The 27,021-nt window shown below is 44.4% G+C and overlaps 1 protein-coding gene across 1 annotated transcript; it reads right to left on the bottom strand.

Annotated features, from left to right (window-relative positions):
* Positions 1-2,063: 2,063 nt before the first annotated feature.
* Positions 2,064-26,680, bottom strand: LOC103171845 (NACHT, LRR and PYD domains-containing protein 3-like). The gene is made up of 7 exons (XM_042345998.1): positions 26,299-26,680; positions 18,883-18,964; positions 16,303-16,451; positions 11,635-11,795; positions 7,978-8,149; positions 4,646-4,711; positions 2,064-3,292 (listed from the first exon to the last, which is right to left on the bottom strand). The coding sequence occupies exons 3-7, from the start codon at positions 16,448-16,450 to the stop codon at positions 2,316-2,318; spliced, it is 1,524 nt and encodes a 507-aa protein (XP_042201932.1). The 5' UTR covers position 16,451; positions 18,883-18,964; positions 26,299-26,680; the 3' UTR covers positions 2,064-2,315.
* Positions 26,681-27,021: the final 341 nt, after the last annotated feature.

Below are 27,021 nucleotides of genomic sequence, written 5' to 3'. Positions count from 1 at the left end.
GTGGGGGGGGTGGGGGGGGGTGGAGGTGGCTGAGACTATTCCCGCTCCACAACCATTTCCATCATTCCAACTTCACCACCCCCACTCCCTTCCTCTTTCCTTCTCTCCCTTCCTCCCTCACTCCCTCAGCTATCTCCACCCTTCCTTTCCCACGCTCCTCCCTTGTCCTCCCTACTTTCTCTCACACACTTCTTCTTCTCCTTCCTTCCACTACATCCTTACTCCCAAACTCTCCATCATCTCCCTCCCTCCTTCCTCTCCATCCTTCCACTTCCTCCCACTCACTTCCTTCCTTCCCTATTTTCTCTCCCTCCGCCTCCCTCCCTCTTCTCCTTCCTCCCACTCCTCCCTTATTACACACCCTCTTTGCATTCCCAGCTTCCTCTCTCCTTCCTTGCCTCCATCCTCAGTACAGCACAGCTCAGTATGTGGTGTGTGAGAGCATTGCCACCATCTCCCTGCCCATTGCTCGGGCACATGTCCCATCCCATTGAGCCATGGGGGCACCAGATGTTGGTGCGGAAATTAAGCAGCAGCTGCTGATCTCTCCATAAACCAGTCAAGAGTGGATTCCAAGCCCTCGTCACCTCAATTTGTCAGAGTCCTGTAGCTCAGTGGTTAGAGCACTCGATTTGCAAGCAAGAGACCTGAGTTCAATTCCAGGCAGAGGGCGAAACCTTGGGCAAGTTTCTTTACTCCACACAGAGCCTAATAATAATCCCTCAAAAAAACAAAAACAATAATAAATTGGTCATTTTCAATCTACGACTGTTTGCGGGACACTGTTTTGCGCAATTGGCTGCCGCGTTCGCCCACAAATATACAGTCAATTCACTTTACAGTGTGTTCTGTGAAGCGCTTTGGGACGTCCTCCCGACGTGAAAAGCCCTATATCAAATGCAAGGATTATTATTATTATTAATATAGAGATACACTCCTTGGTCTGAATTATACCATCTGCAGGGCTGAGGATTGAGGCAGTTAAACACACTGACACTGACCCACGTGAAGGACCTTATATTAATATAAGTTTTTGTTGATTTATAGAGAGAAGGTAAACTCTGAACTCAATTATATCAATTGCACGAATAAGCTGTGAGGATTTACACAGATAATCTACACCAGCAACAATTCACTGTAACTGTAGAGCTGAGCTGTGAGGCAGCAAATGTGGCAGTGCAGTCAGATATAGGCTGCATTATCTTGTTTTAACATAAGCCATTATTAAATGTTGCTTCATCAGCTGTAAATGGAGTGGAGGCTGTGAGGGGCTGAGACCAGCTGTTGTGTTGTATGCAGTGTGAGGACAGACTGTGGGGAGCAGAGTGGACAGGGATTGAATGACTCGGACACGAGGAGACACAGAGATGATTCAGGTCACAGCTGATGGCTCTCAACATTCGCAGTAAGTTCTCGGCCTGTGCTCACGAGTTAGGGCTTTAATATTGAGGATCATTTATAGCCAAATGTGTTGGGAATTCTCCCCAGTGAGACAGACTGTCTATATGTCAGTATATTCCCGAGCTCCACACACCTCACTCACTGGCTGATATTCTCCAGGTTTCTGACTGAAACCATCAATAAGACAAACCTGAGCTGTCGGCACTTGGCAGTGCGGGCACCAGACGCTGGATCCCTTCAGCTCCAATGTTACAGTGGTGAGATCGAGGTTTCTATGGTGTCACAGAGCTGTAACACATGAGACAGCACAGCACAGTCCAGAGGGTTCAATGTGAACCCACTAAGTCCAGTGTCCCACAGCTCCGAGTGTGACCTGGGCCAGAGTGTTGTTCTGAGACTCAAACAGATAGTACATCATGTTCAGCAGCTTCCTTTTACCACTTCACTCCCTGACTGTTTAATCGCCGCCTCAATATTCATCTTCAGCCAGGAGATGGCTTCACAGACTGACGCGTTAGGTAACGGCCCCAGGATCTCCTCCAGCTGCCGGGCTGTGTGTGGCCAGGAGAGACCCACAACAAACCGCAGGAAGATCTCAAAGCGCCCGTCGCTCTCCTTGTGAACCTGGTGAAGCAGCTATCAGTTCCTGCGGACGGGATTCAGGTACTGAGCGAGAGCAGCCACAAACTCCTGGACGGTGAGGTGAGGGAATGTGTACACAACTCGTCTCCCACCATCATCCTTCTCCAGAATCTCCATCATAAACCCTGAGATGAAGGTTGAGGGTTCAAGCTGATGGTGAGAGAAATGGTCATCATCGAACACAATGGTCCTGTTACAGACCCCCTCATAGGCCATCTCCCCGGCTCTCAGCATCACCTCCCGAGGGCTCTCAGTAGCTCGGGGATGGTTCTTCAGGATGTTGTAAATGTAACTGGAGTACAGCTGTGTGATGGTTTTGGGGGAGGCTGTTTGTGCTCTGGATGTTTGAAGATTGGCTCCAATGTGCAGCAGAGGATCCAGCAGTAGGAAGGGTTGAAGCACATGGTGTAGAGGATGTCATTTTCCTTCACATATCTCAGCACTTCAGCTGCAATCTTCTCATCTGGAAAGAAGCGTCTGATGTAATCTTCCCTTCCCTCAGCGAAGAATCCCAGGATTTCCGCCCAGAGGTTGGTGTGGATGTGATCTAAAGACTCCAGAGCAGTTGGGCGGCTTGTGATCAGCACTGAACAGCCTTTCAGTACTTCCTGCTGCACCAGAGAGCGCACAATGTCAGCCACGGTACAGAGGCCTTCCGGCCCCGGGCAGCTGACCCGAGGTACTGTGTTTCTTTCACTGTCTGTGAACTTAATCCTGCCCTTGAACTCGTCCAAACCATCAAACACAAACAGCAAATGTTCCGGCTTCTCCCAGATCTTGTCCAGAACATCCTGAAGATAAGGATATGATTCCAGGACCATAGTTTTCAGGCTGGACTCCCCTTTTATTACATTCAGGTCACGGAATTTGAAATGAAAGACAAAGTGTAACTGTGGATAGATCTTCCCTGTGGCCCAGCCATACAGAATGTTCTGCACCATGGTGGTTTTCCCAATCCCTGCGATTCCACTCAGGATGGTTGTTCCGAATGTAGTTCCGAACAGCTCATCCGGTTGTATTTTCTTCAGCTCCTTCCTGACATTCTTCTCTTGCCACTCCTCATGTTCTCTGCCTCTCGCAACCAGTTCATGCTCCACCAGCCTCCGCTCACGGGGAAATGAAGTGACTATTAATTCTGTGTAGCGGTCAGACAGCAGAAATGTCTTGGTCTTCTCCCGTCCTCCCAGGGTGTTTACTGACAGCTTCTCATTCTGGGCGCGGAGGGTTTCTTTGTGCTGTTTCTGAACGTCTTAAAGTTGAACAACAGATCCCCTCAGTATTGCTGCACAGTTATTACAATAACCCAGTAAAACAAGTGCACATATTTCAATTGATACGTGCATTCACACTCAAACATACACTCATATATACAAAACACACCCACAAAGTAATAGTAATCCTTGCATTTTATATGTCTCCTTACCACTTCTTCGAGACGTCGCAAAGCGCTTCACAGGATATACTGCAAAATATAGTGACTGTATATTTTGTGGGCAAAAGGCATCAGCGAATTGTGACAGCATTGTCCTACAAACAGCCGTTGATTGATTGACTAAATTAATGTTTGATTTTGAAGGGATTGTTATCCCTGGAATGCAATCCTCAATCGACTGACAAGTGAGTTCAATTACTGCTGAGTAAAATGAGGAGTGTGGAGAGGGGAAACTTGCCTAAGGTTTCACCCTGACCATGAATTGAACCCCAGGTTCTCTCGCTTGCTCAAGAAAATGTACAATACTGAAATATATTATTCACTCTAACCAGTCCTTCATAGTGTTCAAATTGTACACAAGCCACCACCGTCCATATACCCCATCAACAGTCAACAGTGGACCCCTCTACGCTCTCCTTTGTCAATTACACATTTAATATTTACTTTGTTAATTTGTGAAATAGTTCACATAATTAAAATAAATTAAATACAGTTGCCTTCATTTCACAGTTTAGAGTGTATCCCAATGGTCTGAATTGTTTCCCATCCTCCCCAGGATCAACTTATTCCAGATCCCCAGTTGGTGGATTTCTAGGCCCATGGTCTGACTTTCAAATACTTTCGTGTTGTTTGCTCTCCTGAACTCTGCCACATTCACCAGCTCTTTTCTGCTGCCCATACCCAACCCCTCCCAATTCCCAACCAATGCTTTTCGCTTCATTCCCAAATTGTCTTGTAAAACAAGTCGTGGAGTCCTGTAGCTCAGTGGTTAGAGCACTCACCTGGAAAGCAAGAGACTTGGGTTCAATTCCTGGCAGGTCAGGGCGAAACCTTGGAGTTTGCTAACTCCACACGGCAAATAATAATCTCTCCAAAACAAAGCAATAATAAATTGGTAATTTTCAATCCGGGACTGTTTGTGGGAAGCTGCTCTGCACAATTTATTGCTGAGTTTCACCCACAAATATACAGTCAATTAACTTTACAGCATATTCTGTAAAGTGCTTTAGGATGTTGAGAGGACGTGAAAAGCGCCATATCAAGTGCAAGGATTATAAACATTTGATGAGTTTCATGCTTGGAGAAATTGATTTTATGAAAAGCAAAATGTTGTCATGTTTAATATCACTTTGATGTCTCTGAAGGATGTTGTCGTAAAGATACACTGACCTCTAAGCTCTTCTGGCACGTTCTCTTCACACCAGCTCCGAAATACCTCAGTGGGAAGTCTGTTACCTGAAAATGTTTAATATCAGTCAGTTGTGAAAATGAACCTGACAGAAGAGCAAGCCTTTATTTTGGCTGTTTATTAATATCATTATGGAATACTTTCCACTTCCATGTGTAGGGCGATGTCACCTAATTCTATCCCTTTAGCCTATACACTGGATTCAGTACTCGGTTTTGACCAATTGCCGTCAGATATCAAGTTCAGATTGAGCTGAAACTATCTCCATTTAAATGTCGACAAGACATAGCTCTCCTGCCTTGGCTCCCGTCAGCTCCTGCTGAGTTTATCCCCTGGAAGGGAGCTGCACATTATGAAGACAGTGACAACCCTCTGGGTCTGGATTGATCAGCTTACTCTTCCAACCCTCTGCCTCCGCTCGACTGGCTCTGGCCTCCTATTTGTTCCCCATGAGTGCTTTCAGCCAATACGCCCCGAAGCTCTGGAGTTTTCTTCCTCTATCCCCTCGCCTCGCCCGCTCCTTCCTTATCTTCAGCTCACTCTTCTTCTTCGACCGCGCCTGTGGTCACCCCAGGCTCAGTGTCGTGCTCTGCCACAGCTAAGTGCTCTGGGAGGCTACACTGCATGATGGGGCGCTATATAAATACAAGTTGCTGTTGTTCTTCGCTTGGCTTTGCCTCACATCAGCAATATTGCCTATCTCCACCATGATGCACGGGTCCAGATACATTCCTTCCAATTTCCGGCCAATTACAGCAACACTTTGCTCCTTGGGCTCCTCGTCTCTTCACCTGCACAAGCTCCGGACAAATCTTCAGCCCCTGCTCTCTCTCACAGCAGACTCTGGGCCTATATCCTCCAGCCCTGCATGACTCCACTGACTCCCCTTCCACAAGTGGATTTCAGGTTTCCCATATTCTCAATCTTTCTATCCCTCCACGTCCTTCATATCTCTCCAAGTTCCCCATCTCCCCTCGTTCAATTGCTGCATGAAAGGCTTCCTCTTTGACGGTCCTCATGACCACCCCACACCACCAAGCTCGGAGTCAGGCTCCACCACTCTTAAGCGCTAATTCGCTATTCTGCGTGAAGGGTGATATATAAGAGCAAGTGGTTGTTGTTGACAGTTCTATCTCAGGCTCCCTCTCAACTGTGCGATCTGCTTAGAGATGGCCTTCAATATGAAGTTGCTGTATCAAGCTATCAAGTAGCTATCAAGCTTCCAGCCCATCTCCAACCTCCCCTTTCTCTCCAAGGTCCTGGAAAGAGTTGTCGCCTCCCAACTGCGCTCTTTCCTTTCCACCCACTCACTTTTCGAACCCCTTCAGTCAGGTTTCCGTGCTGCCCATAGCACAGAAACTGCCCTGGTCAAGGTCACCAATGATATCCTGACCATCTGTGACCAGGGCTCCCTCTGCCTCCTCGTCCTCCTCGACCTATCGGCAGCATTCGATACGGTCGACCACGCTATCCTACTCCACCGCTTGTCCTCCCACCTCAACCTTCAAGGCACTGTCCTTGAGTGGTTTAGGTCGTACCTTTCTCACCGTCTTCACTTTGTCTCGACAAATGGTTTCTCCTCCACGCCCCGCACTGTCTCATGTGGTGTCCCTCAGGGCTCTGTCCTCGGTCCCCTCCTCTTCACCCTCTACATGCTCCCCCTCGGTGACATCATCCGCAGACATGGAGTTACCTTCCACATGTATGCGGATGACACCCAACTCTACCTTTCCTCCTCTACTCTCAACTCCACGACCACCGATGTGCTGACAGCTGCCTGTCCGACATCTCTGGACGAGAGACAACTTTCTTCATCTCAACGTGCGAAAAACCGAGGCCCTCCTGATTGGCTCACGTCAGCGCCTCCGCACCTCAGGCGCTGACAGCATCAGCATCCGAGGCTGCACTCTCCACCTCTCAAAGCCAGTCAGGAACCTCGGCGTTTTGTTCGACCCTGAGCTGTCCTTTCTCCCTCACATCCACACCACAACTGGCACTGCCTTCCATCACCTCCGGAACATCGCCAGACTACGGCATTACCTCACCAGTCACGCTGCTGAAACCCTAGTTCATGCCTTTATCACCTCAAGGCTGGACTATGGGAACTCTCTCCTCGCGGCCTTCCCGGCCCTCCCTCAACACTGCAGGTCATTCAGAACTCTGCAGCTCGTGTACTGTCTCAGCCAATTATTCTGGCGTTGATTGACAATAAATTGAAGCTCTCCCAAAAATGCTCTGTGAAAGTAAGTAAAGCAAACCAGATATTGGGATGTATCAAAGGCTCAATAGCAGCCAAAGAGTGGGAAAGTCCTACAACTGTATAAATCACTGGTGAGATTGTAATTAGATATTGTGTACATTTCGGTCACCACAGTACAACAAGGATGTTCGAGAAATGGAGAAGATACAGAGCGGGACAACCAGAATGACTGCGGGAATGGAGGGACTGGACTATGAGGAGAGACCAACTAAATTGCCCATATTCACATTGGAAGAGGAATTTGAGAGGCGACATGTTTGCTGTCTTTAAGACTGTCTCTGAAACGTCTCAAAAATGTCTTTGAGATTCGAGAGTGATAGAGAATACGGATCATGATAGGCTGCTTCAACTTGTCCTGTATATTAGAACCAGAGAATACGACCTGAGATTGAAAGGGGTAAATGCAGAAGAAATCTCCGCACAACTACTTCAGGAGGCGAATAGTGAACCTGAGGAGACGGTTGAAGCCGGAAATGTTGATTCTTTCAAACAGATGAGATAGTTTTCTTTTAGGAACTAACTTTATGGGATAGAGTACAGAGCGACTTTGGGGAATATGTGAATGTTACCAGCAGGAAGTTGAAAGGCGAACAAGATGGACCTTGGTCTATTTATCATCTAACACTTCTTATGTTCTTATCAACATCTTATGTTCTGATCCAGGCAACTGATGGTTGTTTCCTTGACAGATACCTCTCACTGGCTTGCCACCACCTACTCACAAACACTGGTCATGGTGTCAGTGTCTGGTGCCTTGTCTGACTCACTCCTTTATTTTGTTGCCACTTTCATGTCTACGATTTTTGTTATTTACCAGATCTTAAACCAGACACTTCCTCAGTCCGGATTGACCTGACCCTAGTTATACCCTGGTGATTAAACGCCCATTTCCCCACAAACCGTAGCTACAAACATGAAAGTATTGCATTTCCTTCAGCTTGCATCCAAGTGTGTCAAAATCCGACACCCAGCACCCATCCTCACCCCCCTCCCGCACCCACCCCCCACCCCCAACACACTCATAAAAAACTTCTGCGATTTATAGTTTCCTACCATTTTCCTGGATCTCTCTCAGGATTGCCTTCAGCTGTGGTGTATTTTCCTCTATTTTCAACAAAGCGTCCCACATTCCTCTCTGCACTCGGCTTCTCGCTCCAGTCACTAAATCCAGAAGATATCTCGATGCTTCCTGTCTCTGCTTCCTGTTTGCCAGGTTTCTTATGTGCTGTAGGAACAGAAACAAACGTGTTATATTGCACCCACACTGCTTTGAGACAAATGGCTTTATTCTATGTTTTAATTTTGGAGTCAGAACTCTCTCAATCTGCCCAATTTGCTAATCTTCTGTTGTCAATCAGCCGGGCTTATTTAGTAAGATTTTTGTCTCTGAGTCTGAAACTTGTGGTTTCCAGAATCACGTCTAGACACTGAACTCACAGTCTGGGTTGCCTCTCCAGTGCAAACCTTGGGGATGTGCTGCAATTGCTGGAAGTTGTTTTCCTACAGAATAGACGGTCCAACAAGGCCGGATTCAGCTGTTTAGGTGAATGTGAAATTTTTTTTGGATTAACAAAGTGTCTGACACATGTGGAAATCCATCACTGTTGCTCAAGAGTATCCAGACCAAGCTGAGAAGTCCATGGTTCACGCATACGCTTGGAAACCCCAGAGATAGATTGTTGGAATGGAATAACCTCTCTTTCCCTGGAGGGAGGCATCCTGCTTACATAATTTCGGAAAGTATTAGATGCAGGTTGGCAACAGGCAATACATTTTTTTTTGTGGGGGGAGCCCAGAGTGAGCCTAGTTAGGGTAACTGCTGGAATCTAGCGAGTTAAACCATACAGCTTGCCATTGATAAGCGCTGCCTGATAAACTATCTCGCTGCTTTCCCAGCTAGGATGAAACTACCCGTTCGTTATGGATTTGGCTACAGTGTTAGCAGCAGCCTTGAGGAAGGAGACCCCATTTATTTACAACCCCAGTCGCCCTCCCGCTAGAAGCTAAACAGTCACTAGCTGGCCGTTCGACAGGCGCAAGTTTGAACCTCACGTTTTGGATGGTGTTATGCCAGGAACTCCCTGAGCGCTTTCCGATGGGCAACTTATGTCAGCATGAAATGCGTTAGAGCAATACCACATCTTCCTGTCGCAGCTCGGGCACGGATCCCTTCCATTAGAGGTCACACCTTCCAGGAGCTGTCGCCTCAAGGCACAGAGTGTCCTCATCATTTGTGTTATCTGACTGTCATCTGTACATCTGCATTCATCTTACATAGATTGGCTTCTGTGTTTGTCTACACAATACAGAGTCACTGCACCATACAGGGTGTTGTGAATGGCAATGGAAGGTAACTATTATTATTACATTTGTAAAGCTATATTTTTGAGCTTAAGGTTTTTAAAGGTTTTTAAGAACATACGAACATAAGAACATAAGAATGAGGAGCTGGAGTAGGCCATTCGGCCCTTCGTGCCTGCTCCGCCTAACTCTGATTACCTGCCCTATCCCCATATTCCCTAAACCCTCTATTTTTCAAGAATCTATCAGCCTCAGCCTTGAAAATGTTCAAGGACTGAGCATCTACAGCCTTCTTGGGTAGTGAATTCCATAAGTTCACTACCCTCTGAGTGAAGAAATGTTTCCTGAACTCTGTTCTAAGAGGCTGACCTTTAATTTTAAGACTGTAACCCCTGGTTATAGATTCTCCTACCAGGGAAACAGTCCCTCTGTGTCTACTTTATCAGCCCTTTAAGAATCTTCTAAGTTTCAATAAGATCACCCCTAATTCTTCTGTACACTAGAAAATACAGCCCTAGTTTATTCAGCCTATCCTCACAGGTCAGTCCCCTCAGTCCAGGAACTAACCGAGTCAATCTACGCTGCACCCCCTCTAGGGCAAGTATGTCCTTTTCTAAATAAGGAGACCAAAACTGCACACAATACTCTAGGTGCGGTCTCACCAAAGCCCTGTATAGTTGCAGCAAGACTTCCCTACTCTTATATTCTAAACCTTCCGACATGAACGCTAACATGCCGTTCGCTTTCTTCATTGCTTGCTGCACCTGCAAACTAACTTTTTGGGACTGGTGTACAAGGACACCCAAATCCCTTTGAATACTAACACTATCTAACTTCTCCCCTTCCGGAAAATAAACTGTTCTTTTATTCTTGCTACCTCGGTGAATAATTTCACACTTGCTAGCATTGAATTCCATCTGCCACCTACTTGCCCGCGCCCCGAGCCTATCTATAGCTTGTTGCAATCTTTTTGCATCATCCTGAGAGTTCACTCTGCTACCGAGTTTGGTATCATCCGCGAATTTAGACACCTTACATTCAATGTCCTCGTCCAGATCATTGATGTAAATAACTTTTCATTTATCATTATATACTTCTAGAATGTCACCTGCTCGTAATCCTTTAATAAGGTGGGATTGATTTGAGGACTCGCTTAGCAGAGGTTGAAAGTATCTTTGCCGGTTGAGTCAGCTTCCGATTACATTTCTTATTTTTCTAGGAAGATGTTCACTCCTCTGAGAAAATGAGCAATCGGGACATTAATCACAGATCTCAGAAAGGAAACGCTTTACCCTCAGACACCTGCCTTCTCAAGGCTGAGAAACAAGCAGGCTGGGGAAGGCTGGAAAATAAAAGGTGTCCATCTATCTTTCTCCCTATCATTTCTTTTCCCAAGGAAAACTAGCCTGCTGATAGTTACCTGCAGCTTGCGAAGTGTGATGGCTATCTTTTTTGCAAGGGGAGGAGGAGTTAGGAACTATTAAAAGAAAGATGTAACTGTGAAATCGTTGGAGTCGACTTGGGAGATGGCGATTCTGCACAGCTGGACCTGCTAATATGGATTTTACTGTATGTATGGAATGTATTTTCTCAGTTCGAGCTTATAATAATAATAATAATAATCCTTGCATTTGATATAGCGCTTTTCACGTCGGGAGGACGTCCCAAAGCGCTTCACAGAACACACTGTGAAGTGAATTGACTGTATATTTGTGGGCGAACGCGGCAGCCAATTGCGCACAGGAATGTCCCACAAACAGTCGTAGATTGAAAATGACCAATTTATTATTGTTTTCGGTTTTTGGAGGGATTATTATTAGGCTCTGTATGGAGTAAGGAAACTTGCCCAAGGTTTCGCCCTGCCTGGAATTCAACTCGGGTCTCTCGCTTGCAAAGCGCGTGCTCTAACCACTGACTTACTGAACAACCTTTGGATTATTACACAATCATATCAGCCGTCCCCATTTGAAACTCTCAGATATAAGGTTTGTCCATCATTGCAACAACAACAAGATTCCATTGACACAGCGCCTTTCACGTCGGGAGGACATCCCAAGGCGCTGTACATTTGGGTCAGGACATTACATGGATAGCTTAGATATACAAATAATAATCCTCCCATTTGATATTACAGTTCATCACATCATTGAAACGCCGCAATGCACTTTGCAGAAATTATTATAAACTATATACATTTTGTTTTAATTGTGTATATTGTCAGCAGATGAACCTAATTGCACAATTAGAAATTGATGTTTGTGTAACATTCTAGCTCCTGGAATGTTTATTCAGGTCACTTGAATGTGGGATTGGAATCAGTTCCTCTGAACAATGTAACATGTGAGACAGGGCTGTACACTCTGAACTTTCACCAGGCACACAAGTGAATTTCAATGTTGCTCAACCTACTGCAAACTGTCTGCCTCTCAGTAGTTTCTCCAGCATCAATGTCAAGTCCTCCACCAGATCATCCATCACTTCAAGTCTCTGTCTGTAGAACACAGTCACCATGTGCAGCTCAGAGTCGCTGTAACTTTTCAGAATTTGTCTGATTGCAATTTTGTCGTCATCTGACAATATATAAGGCACAGGAGAAGGAAATTAGAGCACTGGAGATAATTACTTCATTGGACAAGGGAGAAGTCTGTGGGGAAGAAGGCCTGAGTGCAATACAAAGTACCATAGACGAGGAGACAGGGCACTTGGGGGTAGGATTCAATAGGAACATTGTAGTCATAGGCGATTCAATAATTAAGGGGATCGAGGTGATCCTCTGCTGTCGAGATCAAGACCCCAAGAAAATGTTGTCTTCCCTATGTCAGCGTAAGGGATATTTCAATGCAGCTGGAAAGGAAATTGGAAAGGAAGGGGACAAAACCCGTTGTCGTTATTCATGCGGGAACCAATTGTTGGAAAGAGGAAGAAGGTTGTCCTGCTGAGGGAGTATCAAGAGCTGGGGTTAAACTACATATACAGAACGATCTCCGGATTGCCACCCGAGCCACGTGCTAATCGGCAGAGATCAACAGATGAGGGAAATGAATGTGTGGTGTGAGGAGCAGGGGTTCCATTTCATGGGACACTGGCAGCAGTACTGGGACAGGAATGAACTATTCTGCTGGGATGGTCTACACCTGAACTGAGCTGCTACCAAGGTTCCAGCGAGAAGGATAAGTAGGACGGTCGAAAAAGCTTTAAACCAGTGAAGGGGTGGGTGGGTAGAGGATACTGTGTGGGGAACAACAACCAAAACATAAAGCAACGCGATGATGAGAGCAAAAGTCATAATACATACAGTGATACACACATAAATACTACAGGATGAAACAAGCTAATCGGATGTTATGTCAAAAATGTGTAACACGTCAAACAGGGAGAGAGGAATATCATGAGGGCATTTGGGCATAACGGGGACAGTTACCCAATTAAGAGTTATTTCCACAAATGCACGTGGCATAAGAAATAAAATAAGTGAATTACAAGCACAAAATTAGCTTGAAGGCTATGTTGTATTAGCCATCTTTTTCAATGCTGGGCAGGACTTGGAGCTAAATATTCCAGGCTATAATATCTATAGAAGACAGGGATATCGGGAAAGGAGGAGGAGTAGCATTATTGACAAAATACCCTGTAACAGCAGTGGAAAGAAAATATCAGTCAGGGCGATCGGTTATGGGAAGAGGGAGAGCGGGCATTAAGGTTGATCAGGGCTTTTGGGGGAGAGTGTGGGAGTGGGATTAATTTGGAAAAGCTGTTTTCAAGGAGACACAGACAGGATGGGCCGAATGGCCTCCTTCTCTGCTTTATAATTCTATGATTCCGTGATCAACCTCAATGGAATGAGAACTAAATTGACCACGGTAAACTGGGATGAAATATTAGTGGGGAAACCTGCAGACAAAAAATAAGAAGTATTCAAAAATTATTTGATACAGTAGAGAACAAGTACCTAGTCCAAAAATGAAAAAGCACAAATCGTGCAGTTGAGCAACCATGGGGCGCAAAAGAGGTAAGAGACTGCATCAAGCTAAAAGAAACGGCTTACTCATATGCAGGAAAAAAGTGGGAATACAGATGATTGGGAGAACCGCAAAAGGCAACAAAAGTGATAGGAGGAAACCAGTAATAGGAGCAATGAGGGAATATGAAAATAAACTAGCAACGGATATTAAAACTAATAGTAAAAGCTCCCATAGCTATAATTAAGAGAAAGAGAATGAGTGGTCAAGTTTAATGTGGGCCCATTAAAGATAGATGTAGATGAGACTCTAATGGAAAATAATGAAATGGCTTGTTAAGTAAATACTTTGCTTCTGGATTTACAGTTGAGGATGAGGACAAAATCACAGCCATACAGGACAACCTAAGCATAAGTCAAAGTGAAATGCTTAATAAAGTTAATATACATAAAAATGGTAATGGAGAAAACAATGAGTCGAGTCGCATGATAGACAAATCTCCAGGAAATGATAATTTCCACCCAGGATTTTAAAATGAATAGGAGAGGAAATTGCAGCTGCATTCGTCAATATTTCCCAAAATCACAAGATTCACGAATTGTGCGCTTAGATTGGAACACTGTGAATGTCACCCCTTTATTTAAGAAGGGAGCGAGGGAGAAAGCAGTGAACTATAGACCTGTCAGCTCAACGTCAGTTTTAGAAAAGATCCTGGAATCCATCAGCAGGGCCAGATTATCTGAACAGTTGGACAGCTATGAGCTAGTCAAAGAGAGTCACCGTGGATTTGTGACAGGAAGGTCGTCTCTGACTAATCTAGTCGAATTTCTCGAGGAGATCTCTAAAATGCTGGATGAGAGAGTGTCTATGGATGCTGTTTATATGGACTTTCAGAAGGTATTTTATAAGGTTCCGCACAAAAGATTAATACCGAAAAATGAAGCACATGGAGTTGAAGGTAACCTTGTGACGTGGCTCGGTAATTGGTTGGGAGGCAGGGAGCGTAGGGATAAAGGGGACGTTCTCTGACGGGCGGGACGTGACAAGTGATGTCTCCCAGGGGTCGGCACTGGGATCTCAGCTATTCACCATATATGCAACATATATACAGCTATTCACCATATACGAACCAGATATACACCCCCTATTCACCACGTATATGACGTTAAATGCGCTCTATGAAGATAAGTTTGTGGTTATTGTTGTATGCACCTATATAATTTATAATTGACTTGGATGAATAAATAGAAAGTGTTGTATCCGAGATGGAAGACCCACTAAGCTAGGAGGCTCAGTGAGTTGTTGAGATGGAAGTAGGAAGTTACAAAGGGAATTAGACAGATCAAGTGAGTGAGCACATTTGTGGCAGATGAGTTCAATGTAGGGAATTGCAAGGGCGTCCACTATGAACCGAGAAAAGGAAAAGCAGAATATTTTCTGAATGGAGAGAAATTAAGAACTATGGAGGAGCAAAGAGATTTGGGTATCCGTATCCACAAATGAAAAAAAACTAGTTCCCAGGTGCAAAAAGTAATCGAAAAGGCGAATGGAATGTTGGCTTTATCTCAAGATGCCTGGAATAAAAAGGAGAAGAACTGATGCCTCAGCTGTACAGAGCGTCAGCCAGAACCCATCTGGCGAGTGCGTTCAGTTTTGGTCCTGGAGGGGGTACAGCGCAGTTTCACCAGAATGCTACCAGGCCTAAAAGGGTTAAGTTACGAGGACAGACTGCTTAAACTTGGATTGTGTTTTCTTGAGTTCAGAAACTTGAGGGGTGATTGGATTGATTTATTTTGGACGATAAAGTGATTCGATCGGGTAGATACAGAGAAGCTATTTCACCTGGTGATGGAATCCAAAACAAGGGAGTATAGCCTTAAAATTAGTAATAGGCCATTTAGGAGTGAAATCAGGAAACATTTTTTCCACGCAAAGGGTGGTAGAAATCAGGAATTCTCTCCCACAAAAGGCTGTAGATGCTGGATCCATCAACACCTTCAACAGTAATGTTATTGGTATTGAGTAAGCCTTATTAAGTGTATTAATGTATATCAGGAGAAAGCGGGAAATTGGAATTGAAAATATAAGTTGAGGCACACATCAGCCACGATCTAACTATATGGTGGAACAGGCTCTGAATGCTTAACGGTCTGCTCGTGTACTTATGTTCTGTGTTCCAGGTGAAATTCTATGTGAAGAAATGTAAACTAATTTACATGGGGACAGAATATCCAGAAAATGACTATTATTTGAACGGAAGGAAAATAGTATATACGAAAAATTAAAAGGACCTGGTTGTTCAAAAATAAATTGAAGCTCTCCCAACAACGCTCTGTGACAGTGAGTAAAGCAAACCAGATGTTGGGATGTATCAAAAGATCAACAACAAGCCTAAATCGTGGGGTAATTGTGCCACTGTATCAATCATTGGTGAGACTGTACTCAGAGTGCTGTATATGGTTCTGTTCACCCCAGTAGAAAAAGGATATTGGCAAAATCGAGATGATACAGAGAAGGCCATTCAAAACGGTGAGAGAATGGAGAAACTGGATTATAAGCATTGACTCAGTAAATTGGACATGTTCACGCTGGAAACGAGAAGATTGAGAGGCGACCTTATTGCTACCTTTAAATCTCCAAAAGGGGCAAAACAATATAGATCACGGCAGGCTGTTACAACTTGCCCAGAATAGTAATACCAGAGGACAGACAGGGCCTGCGATGGAATGGGGTTCAATTCAGAATGAATCTGAAACCTCTTCCAGTGAATGAATAGTGAAACTGTGGAATTGGCTTCCTAGGGTGAAGGTTGAAGCAGAAAATGTTGATTCCTTCAAACGCAGGAAATAACAATAAGGGATATAGTAAAGAGATAATTCAGGGCGTATATGCACACGACTCGAAGGGGAACCAGATGGAGCTTGGTAACAGCACTTCTTATGTTGCTATGTTTATGGATGATATCACCAAGAGGGAGCAAGTAGATATTGGAGGAGAGGACCAAGGAAAGAGCCCCGGGGAACGCTGCCGAAGAGAGTGCGGGGGCTGGAGGAAAAGCGGTATGTTAAGGAGCAACACCTGGATTGAAAAGCAGGTGTGGTAAAATAAATTTACCCACCTTTTTGCCGGTTAACATAACGGGTAGCGTCCTCTGTTGACCGATTTCTGTCCCGTTCCACAGACGCTGCATTGAGACAAGCTGAGGCCTGGCTGCTTTGCCCTCTACTGCTCTGTACAGGGGCTGCTTTAGAACTGGATCCTCCCATCCTGTAACAGAGATCAGTATTGAATGGAGCGAGTTACTGATTGTTCATGTGGTGACACAAATCTTCAGCTAAAGCGTTTACTATTCGTGTTTTGCTGGTGCTTCCTATCATATACGCTTGTGTCCACGTAGCTCTTGGATTTCCTCATAATTTCCTCATGAGTTGTGGGGCTCAGAACCACAACCTTCTGACTGAGAGACCAGAGTGCTACCATCGTAGACAAGTGACACATATTCAAGCTGTAAAGCGTAGTTAGGAAAGACCACAGCAGAGGAGTCAACAGCTGCCAGAGTCAACCAATGAAAGTGATGTATATAATAGATAGGAAGTTTGGTAGAAATTAGGAGAACTTTTTTCCCTCTGGTACAGTTTTGCTGTATATCCCATGCCTGACCCTCGCAAGCATCAGTGAACGAGCTTTGATCCCCTCTATCCCAGTTCTAGAAATCTATCCTTCGGTCGCTCGTCCTCGTAACTCACCAGTAAATCCACCAGAACACCTCTCCATCTGAATGAACTTTCAGTAATTTTCAGAGTCCTCCCTCCCATTATTCTCATCTTCCCCACCCAACCCAGCCAGTTGTTTGACTCCCTTTCTCCTAATTTAAAGGGTACTGTTTAAATGTAAAATTGTTGTTGTTATTGCTTTTTCCACAACATTAATAGCATGGGTTTTATAATGTACCAAGGTACATTGTAATCTATCAATGGGGTGAAAACTCCAGAACATAAAGTCATTATACTGAGCAAAACAATTACACCTCTTTTTAATCCTCTGACAATGCAAAACACACAAAGCAGTGCATTAGTGTCGCATCCTGGACAATGTGAGTCCAAGGCTTCGGCTTGGGGTTGAACCCACCGCCTTCTTACACAGGTGAGAGTGTGTGAGTACTGCGCCATTTTGTCATGTGTAGCTCATTGCCCTGCGACATGCAGATGGTGATGCGTCTCTTTATTACACTCTTCCCTTGAGCCATAAAACAACTTACTGCGTACTTTACAGTTTCTTTCACAATTAGCGTCCTGCAAATTCGGTTAAATTGTAAGCATTCCGGAAGTTGCCCTGCGTGAGGGTCGCTATATAAAAGCACGTTTTTTTTTGTAGCTACTTCCACTCCCAAATCACTCGGCTTCCTATCCATCATCAGCGAACAGCAGTGTGACATTGCCACCTCCAAGTTCAACCTTCCCTTAGCTTTATTTCACTAACCTGCCCATTTTCGAGCATCCACTGTGCTCTGTGTCTAATCTCCTCTTCCTGCTCTTTGAACCTCATTTGTGGAATAATTAGTAAAACGTTATCAACACCAACAAGCAGTGTTGCCTTTTGTGGATATTTTCAGTTAATGTAACTGTGAGTTCAGCTCTGGATTTATGACAAGGCAGTTTGGGAGAGTTTTTTTCTGCTGCTTAAAAGTCAATAATAAAAGAAGCATCATGAAAAAAATAATTTCTACTTGTGTGGAACGTGAAAGAAAATGACGGCATAGAGTTGGGAAGAATCAAATTGAGCATTAAATAGGATTCCCACACGGTCAAAGCAAGGGAGAAACATTCAGAAATATCTAGCTTTTCTGCAACATCTCCAAATTCAACAGAGATTGAAACGTGAGTTAGAGGGATGAATTACAAACCAGCGTTAGATAAGCTGGGGAGCTTCAGCCAGAAAAAGAGGCATCTCAAGGAAAACAAAAAACAACAAGAACATTATAGTGCCCTTCACGCGGACAGCACCTCGAAGCATTTAAACAGCAGGGTGGTTGCTGAGCTGAATTTTTTTTATCAGCCGAGTGTCTGAACACTCGAAAACCCACCACCAAACTTAACAGTATCCAAACAAAGCTGAGATTTCCATGCATCCTTCCTACACATGGAAATCCCAGTGATGGATTGTTGGAATGGAATGAACATCCACTCTCTGGAGGGTTGCGCGTGCTTACGTAATGCCGGAGAGTATGAGGAGCAGGTTGGCACGTGCCAAGGCTAAACCGCAATGCGGAAGGATTGAGGCAATAGCTGACAAAAGCGTCTGCACAGGTCGTTAAGGCTGTACAGAGGAGAGCAACCAGGATGATGTCTCGTGTGAGTGGAATGAGCTATGAGCGAGCATGACCTCCACACGAGGGCCCATCGTTGATCAATAATATTGCGGATTAATCAAGCTCACGGGCACATTTTGGACACCATTTCTACTTTATACAATGCTTAATCGATATATAATAAAAATAATGAAACAAATTACATTTAAGCTCTTCCTTGATCACTTGCTCCAGAGTTCTTTAATAGCAGTAAACTTTCACTAACTGCTAAACCACAACAAGTTGCATTTATCTAGCGCTGTTCGCAATACGTGGCTTCTCCAAGCGCAGAAACCAGGAGTAACTTTACTGTTTTATTTCAACCACATTCAGATCTAATAAGAGACTCACCTTCTTTTCTCCCCGCTGACTGAGCTCCGGTTCCTGCCTCTGGTTCTCGAGCCTCTCAGTGATGTTGCTTCAGTGTTCTGGGCTGTACAGGTAATAACACACACTGGTCAGACAGCTAATGTCTGGCAGTAAGTCATTGCCTCGTCCTGTTCCCTTGGAGATTTCCACAGAAACTCAATGTTTGCCTGATACAAAAGTCCTCCTTGTCAGGGTTCATTCCCTAAAGCATCCATTTCAGAGAGTTAGCAAACTGGCAAATGGGGAGTTTTGGAGAATTTGTTTTCCTGCACAGTTGGTTGTTGGGTTATGGAAAGCACTGGTGGGAATGATGTTTGAGGCAGATTCCAGATTGGTTTTGAGATCATCACTAGATACCGATCAAAATGGAGTCAACTATCTAAAAAGGGATTTGGGAAAAGAGCAATGTAAATGGGACTGAAAGGATTGGCATAAAAACAGCCACAACAGCCATCCTTCTTCTGTGCTGTACATCTCGATGTTTCTTTGTTCGTGGGTGTGGCACAAATGTTGGATTCAGTGTTTTTTCTATAAAACACGAATAAGTAAAAGAAGAAAAAAGCATATTGGGGACCCCTAGTTTTTTATATTGTGTTAAATATTGTAATTTTTCTCCCTCATTTTCTCTATTTCTTCTCACACACACTCTCTCTGTCCTCTCCCAGACATTCCTTCGCTCTCTCAATTCCTTTCTCTCTCTCTATCTCCCTTTCTCCCACACACGCCTGTCCCTCCATTCACATTCTCTTTCGCCTCTCACAGTCTCTCGATCTCCACTCTCTCCCCCTCGTCTCCCTCTTCTCCTTCGCAAACACTCTCTCCTCCCACAATCTCAGTCACTTTTTTTCACTCTCTATATGTGCTTTCACCCTCTGTCTCCATGACTCTGTTTATTTTTCTCACCAACTCGACACTCTCTCTCTCTCACCCCTTTCTGTGAAACACTTTCCCTCTCACTTCTCACTCACATTCTCACACACACTCACTCGTAATAAATCTCTCTCCCCTCTGCCATACAGTCACTCACTGCAACTCTCTCACGGCTTTGCTTCTTTCCATTTTCTCCCTCCCTGTCTCTCTTTCGTTTTCTCACCACATCCTTTCTCTGCCGCTTTCTCTGTCCCTCTCCACCCCTCTAAACACACTTTTCTTCTCACACTCTGAATCACTCACTCAAACTTTGCTTTCTGTTTCTCTCTCTCACTCTGCATGTCTCTGTTTCTTTCATTCACCCACAATCTCTCTCTATCACTCTCTCCCCCATTTCTGTCAACCACTCTTCCCTCCAACTCTCTCTCTCCCTGAAACTTCTCACGCACACTCACTCTATCGCGTCATTCCAAGTTCTAAAACCTGGAGTAACTATACTGCTTTATTTCAGCAAAAAACACAGCTTATGAGAGACTCACCATCTTAAATGGTTATCAAATTGGCAAATGGGAGGTTTGGGGAATTTCTTTAGCTGCACAGTTGATTGTTGGGTTATCAAAAGCCCTGGAGGGAGTCCTGTTTGAGGCAGAATGCATAATGACTTTCAAAACATGTCAAAAAGGAGTGAACTATCTAAAAATGGATTTGGGAACGGAACAGGGAAATTGGACTGAAAGGATCGCGATAAAAAAGGGCCACCGCATCCATCGTAAGCTGAATAATCTTATTCATCTGTATGATACTTTGATTGTGGGTGTGGTACAAAAGTTTGGCTTCAGGGATTTTGAAAAACTAAACGGGAAAGGAAGAAATAAACCTATTGGAGATGGCAATGTTTTTAATATTGTGTTAAATGCTGAGGATTTTCTCGCACATTTTCTCTCTTTCCTCTCACACACTCGCTGTGACCTCTCTCTATCACTCACTGCCCCCTCTCCCTTTGTTTCTCTCACACATTCCCTCCCTCTCTCAGTTACTCTCTCTCACACACCCTTTCTCCCCACACATCACCCCTCTCACCTCGCTTTCCCTTCTCAAACTCTCTACCTTCCCTCTCTCGATCACTCACTCCCTTCTTGACTCTCCTCTTTCGCAAACACTTACTCCTCCCACACGCTCAATCATTCACTTCACACTCTGTCTCTGCTTTCTCCCTTCCTCTCTCTGTTTCTTACACTCGCCACAACCCACACACCCACTCCCGCCCGTCTTTCTCTTTCACTCAATCCACCCTTTCTGTCAATCACTCTTGTCCTCATTTTTCACTCACACCTTCTGTTTCTCTTCTATCAGTCTCTGTATCAATCAATCTGTCTCCCCCTCTGTTAAACACTCACTCATTGTCTCTCTATTACTTCTTTGTTTCTGCCACTCCCTGTTTCATTCTCTCGCCCCACACTCGCTCTATCTCTCTCGTTACTCCATATCCATCCACCCCTCTACCCCCACTGTCTCTCTCGTTTCTTACTCACACTTTTACCAACACACACTCTTTTCTCTAATTCTCTCACAATCATTCGGAGTCCTGTAGCTCAGTGGTTAGAGCACTCACTTTGCAAGCGAGAGAACTGAGTTCAATTCCAGGCAGAGGGCGAAACCTTGGGCAAGTTTCCTTACTACACACAGAGCCAAATAATAATCCCTCCAAAAAAACATAATAAATTGATCATTTTCAAGTTACTGTTTGTGGGACACTGCTGTGCGCAATTGACTGCCGCATTCGCCCATAAACATACAGTCAATTCACTTTACAGTGTAGTCTGTGAAGCACTTTAGGACGCCTAGAAGACATTAAAAGTGCTATATCAAATGCAAGGATTATTATTATTATTATTCTCCCTCACTGCCCCTCACCACCACTTTCACACATAATCTCACTCATTCACTCAATCAGTGCTGTCTCCAGCTCTCTCTCCCTGAATCTGCTTCTTTCTCTCATGCCCATCCTCTCTCTAACACACTCTCCTCCATTTCTGTAAAGCGGACTGTCTCTCATATCTCAGGCGCACTCCCGCTATCTCCTTTATACCCTCATTTTTTCTCAATTTATCTTGTTTCACGTCTCTTACCCATTCTCTCATGTGTTCTGTGATTATACGCTGCATGAATTTGATTACATAAAGCATTTGTTGTTGTGTAAGTTAATACAACAAGAAAATGAGTGACGAGTTCTGGTCATTTTCCATTTCACAGATTGTCGCCAATAAAGCTCGTCTCCAGCAATCTGCTACAGAGCAAGAGTAGTTGGGAATCTGTTTTCCGATCCATCATCCGACCAACACCAGCGTGACATTCAAACTTACGTTAGATTCATTTTAACAAACCGCACAATTTAGAGCATCCACTGCGCTCTCTATCTAATCTCCTGATCCTGATCTTTGAACCTCATTTGTGTAATAGTCAGTGAAACGTTATCATTGCCAATGTGCAATGTTGCCTTTTATGGCTATTTTCAGTCAATGTAACTCTGGGTTGGGCTCCGGACTTGGGACCAGGCAGTTAGTCCTTGAAAGTCAACAACTTGAGCACCATTTTGTGAAAACTCATTTCCACTTGTGGGAAAGAGAAAGAAAATGGCGAAATTCCGTCCGATAGATTGTAGACTGAAATATAATTTAGTCTTTTTTCCAACAGCATTAAAGAAATTGAGAACCATTCAGAATTATCCCATCTTCTCTATATCGTCTGTATATTCGGGGAAGATTGATCTCGCGATTTGGAGGAATGAGTCTTAAACTATCGTTGGACAAGCTGCGCCCAACAAAAGAAAAGTTTCAGAGGAGGCAATAAAAACAATAGCAACAACAGCAACAATATAGTGCCCTTCTCTTGGGTTGCAGCTTGGAGCACAAAAGCAGCAGTGAGGTATCTGAGCTGAAATTTTTTTGTCAGCCAAGTGTCTGTCCAAAGAAAACAATTAACAAATGGAGCATGATCCAAAACAAAGGAGAGATTTGCATACTTCCCAAACTACATATGGAAACTCCAGAGTTAGATTGTTGGAACGGAATGAGCACCCTCCCTCTGGAGGGACCATCCTGCTCGCTTCATTCGAAGCGAAGTAGGAGCAGGTTGGCAAGAGTCAAGGCGAAGGGAGACCAGCGTGTGTGTTGGGGTAACTGCTGGAGTCCAACCAACCAAAACCGCAAGGTGGAAGGATTGAGGCAATGGCTGACAAACGCGTCAGCACAGTTCCTTAAGGTAGTGCAGAAGAGAACAACAAGGATAATCACAAATGATAGAGGAATGAACTATGAACAAGGATGAAACAAGCTGATTCATAGATGCACAGAAAGTACAGCTCAGATTCGGCCCGACCGCCTGGCTGTTGCTTAAACTCTACACTAGTATGTTAACAATAGTTAAGATCAATCAAGTTTCCCAATGGAATTCGGAGACCACTGATTTCTTAAACTGTTCTACGATGATTAATTCAAATAACAGCAACGACATGCATTGATATAGCGACCTACATGCCGGACAGTGTGTCGGAGAATGTTGGAGTGGTGGAGGACACTATGTGTGAGGGAGGGAAGAGGTGACCGTAAGCACAGTCGTAAAGCGAGATCTTCCGTTTATGAAACAAATGATATTTTACTCTTGCTCATTCAGTTACTCCTGGTTTCCTTAATTACAATAAATGTTGCACGAACAACAACAAATTGCGTTTATATGGGGTGTTCTCTCTATGCGCGTACAACCTGTAATAACAGTAAGACTTTATTTCAGCCACAATCAGTTCTCATAAGAGACTCACCGTCTTGTCTCCCCGCTGACTGAGCTGCGGTTCGCGCCTTTGGCTCCCGAGCCTCTCAGTTAAGTGGCTTCAGTGTTCTGGACTGTACAGGTAACAACACACCATGGTCAGAGTCCAACAGCTAATGTCTGGCAGTAAATCATAGCCAAGCCCTGTTCCCTTGGAGATTTCCACAGAAACTTAAGTTTACCTGATATAAAAGTCCTCCTGGTCAGAGTTCAATCCCTAAAGCATCAATTTCACAGAGTTAGCAAACTGGCAAATTTGGAGGTTTGGAAAATTTGTTTTCCGGCACAGTTGGCTGTGTGTTATGGAAAGCCCTGGCGGGAATGTTGTTTGAGTCGGATTCCAGATTGGTTTTCAAATCATCACTAGATACCGATCTAAATTGAGAGAACTATCTAAAACGGGATTTGGGAAAAGAGGAATGTAAATCGGACTGAAGGAATTGGCAAAAAAAACAGCCACCACAGCCATCCTTCTTCTGTGCTGTACATCTTGATGTTTCTTTGTTCGTGGGTGTTGCTCAAAAAGTTGGATTCAGGGATTTTCTTTAAAAAAAACTATTCAGTAAAGGAAGGAAAAAATATATTGGATACGCCCGTTTTTTTATTGTGATAAATGTTGTGAAATTTCTCTCATTTTCTCAGTTTCCTCTCACACACTCTCTCTGTCCTCTCTCAATCATTGGCTCCCCCCTCTCGCTCCGTCTCACAGACACTTTTTCACTCTCAATTCCTCTCTCTCTCTCTCATTCTCTCTCTATATCCCCCTCTTCTCCCACGCACGCCATCCCTCCACGCACACTCCCTTTCCCCTCTCACAGTCTCTCTGTCTACGCTCTCTCGATAACTCACTCCTCCTTTTCTACCTGCTCTCTTTCACAAACAATCTCTCCTCCCACAATCTTAGTCAATTTCTTTCACTCTCTGTCTACAATTTTTCACTCTGTCTCCATGTCTCTGTTCCTTTCTCTCACCATCTCTCTCACTCTCACCCCTTTATGTCAATCACTTCCACCTCACACACACTCTCTCTCACTCAATAGGTCTCTCTTCGTCTCTGCCATACAGTCACTCACTGCCACTCTCTCATCGCTTTGCTTTTTCCCTCTCTTTCCCTCCCTGGCTCTGTTTCTTTCTCTCACCCCATCTTCTATCTAACACTCTCGCTGATACAGAGCAATAGTTGGGAATCTGTTTTCACACCCATCATCAGACTAACACCAGCGTGTCTTTGCCACCTCCCACTTCAAATTTACATTTTGATTCATTTTAACAACCCGCCCAATTCAGAGCATCCTCTGCACTCTCTACCTAATCTCCTGATCCTGATCTTTGAACCCCTTTTGTGTAACAGTCAGCGAAACATTATCAATGCCAATGTGCAGTGGTGCCTTTTATGCATAATTTCAGTTAATGTAACTGTGGGTTGGGCTCCGGACTTTGGACCAGGAATATAGTCGTTGAAATTCAACAACTTGAGCACCATTTTGTCAAAAATCGTTTCCACTTGCGGAGAAAGAGAAAGAAAATGGCGGCATTCAGTCCGTTTGATTGTAGACTGAAACATAATTTAGTCTTATTTCCTCCAGAGTAAAGCAATTGAGAACCATTCAGCCTCTATAGCGTCTCCATATTCGGAGCAGACTGGTCTCTCGAATTGGAGGGATGTGTCTTAAACTATCGTTGGACAAACTGCGCCCAACAAAAGAGACGTCTCAGAGGAGGAAATAGAAACAATAGCAACAAAAACTGTATAGTGTTCTTCTCGTGGGATGCAGCTTGGAGCATATCAGCAGCAATGTGGTATCTGAGCTGAATTTTTTTGTCAGCCGAGTGTCTGTCCCACCGAAAACCGATCAACAAACCGAACATGATCCAAAACAAAGCTGAGATTTCCATACATCCCAAACTACATATGGAAACTCCAGAGTTAGATTGTTGGAATGGAATGAGCACCCTCCCTCATGAGGGACATCCAGCTCACTTACTTCGAAGAGTATTTGGAGCAGGTTGGCAAGAGTCAAGGCGAGGGGAGACCAGAGTGTGTGGTGGGGTAACTGCTAGAGTTCAACCAGCCAAAACCGCAAGATGGAAGGACTGAGGCAATGGCTGACAAAACCGTCAGCACAAATCCTTAAGGCAGTGCAGAGGAGAACAACCAGGATGAATACCATTGTTAGAGGAATGAACTATCAGTAAGGATGAGACAAGTTGTGGCTCTTGGATTCATAGATGCATAGAAAGTACAGCTCAGATTCGGTCCGACCGCCTGGCTTTTGCTTAAATTCCCCACTATTATGTTAACAATGGTTCAGATCAATCAAATTCCCCAAAGGATTTCGAAGACCATTTACTTCTTAAAAAATTCTACGAAGGTTAATTCAAATTGAAACAAAAACTAACACTGATACAGCGGCCTTCATTCGGGACAGTGTTTCGGAGGATTTTGAAGTGGTGGAGGACACTGAGTATGAGGGACAGAAATGGTGACCGTAAGAATAGTCGTAAAGCGAGATCTTCCATTAATGAAACAAATGGCATTTTAATTGTTGCTCATTCAGTTACTCCTGGATTCTTTAATTACAATAAATGTTGCACGAACAACAACAACTTGCATTTATATGGGTTGTCCTCTCTATGCGCTTACAGCCTGGTATAAGAGTATGACATTATTTCAGCCACAATCAGATCTAATAAGAGACTCACCGTCTTGTCTCCCCGCTGACTGAGCACCGGTTCCTGCCTCCGGTTCCCGAGCCTTTCAGTGATGTACTTCAGTGTTCTGGGCTGTACAGGTAATAACACACCCTGGTCAGAGTCCAGCAACTAATGTCTGGCAGTAAACACAGCCAAGCCCTGTTCCCTTGGAGATTTCCACAGAAACTCAATGGTTACCTGATATAAAAGTCCTTCTGGTCAGAGTTCAATCCCTAAAGCATCAATCTCAGAGAGTTAGCAAACTGGCAAATGGGGGCGTTTGGAGAATTTGTTTTCCTGCACAGTTGGCTCCCCTTCTCGCTCTGTCTCACAGACACTCTTTCGTTCTCTCAGTTCCTCTCTCTCTATCCCACTCTTCTCCCACACCAGCCCTCCCTCCACTCACACTCCCTTTCCCCTCTCACAGTCTCTCTCTCTACGCTCTCTCGATAACCCTCTCCTCCTTTTCTCCCTCCTCTCTTTCAAAAACACTCTCTCCTCCCACAATCTTAGTCACTTTCTTTCACGCTCTGTCTCCATGTCTCTGTTTCTTTCTCTCACCACCTCTTTCCCTCTCACCCCTTTCTGTCAATCACTTTCCCCCTCACATTTCACTCACATTCTCACACACACTCTCTCACTCAATAGCTATCTCTTTGCCTCTGCCGTACATTCACCCACTGCCAATCTCTCACCGCTTTGCTTATTCCCACTTTCACTCCCTGTCTCTGT

The sequence above is a fragment of the Callorhinchus milii genome, unplaced genomic scaffold (genome assembly GCF_018977255.1).
Source record: "Callorhinchus milii isolate IMCB2004 unplaced genomic scaffold, IMCB_Cmil_1.0 Scaffold209, whole genome shotgun sequence".
Classification (NCBI taxonomy): domain Eukaryota; kingdom Metazoa; phylum Chordata; class Chondrichthyes; order Chimaeriformes; family Callorhinchidae; genus Callorhinchus; species Callorhinchus milii.
This window is presented reverse-complemented; position numbering and strand designations above follow the sequence as displayed.

Excerpts from the sequence above, each read along its gene's own strand:
- LOC103171845 (XM_042345998.1), bottom strand. The coding sequence starts at position 16,450 with ATGGGAGGATCCAGTTCTAAAGCAGCCCCTGTACAGAGCAGTAGAGGG. Across the intron at positions 11,796-16,302 it reads TTATGTTAACCGGCAAAAAG|ATGACGACAAAATTGCAATC; the intron begins GTGGGTAAATTT and ends ATATATTGTCAG. Across the intron at positions 3,293-4,645 it reads CGTGCCAGAAGAGCTTAGAG|ACGTTCAGAAACAGCACAAA; the intron begins GTCAGTGTATCT and ends TTCAACTTTAAG.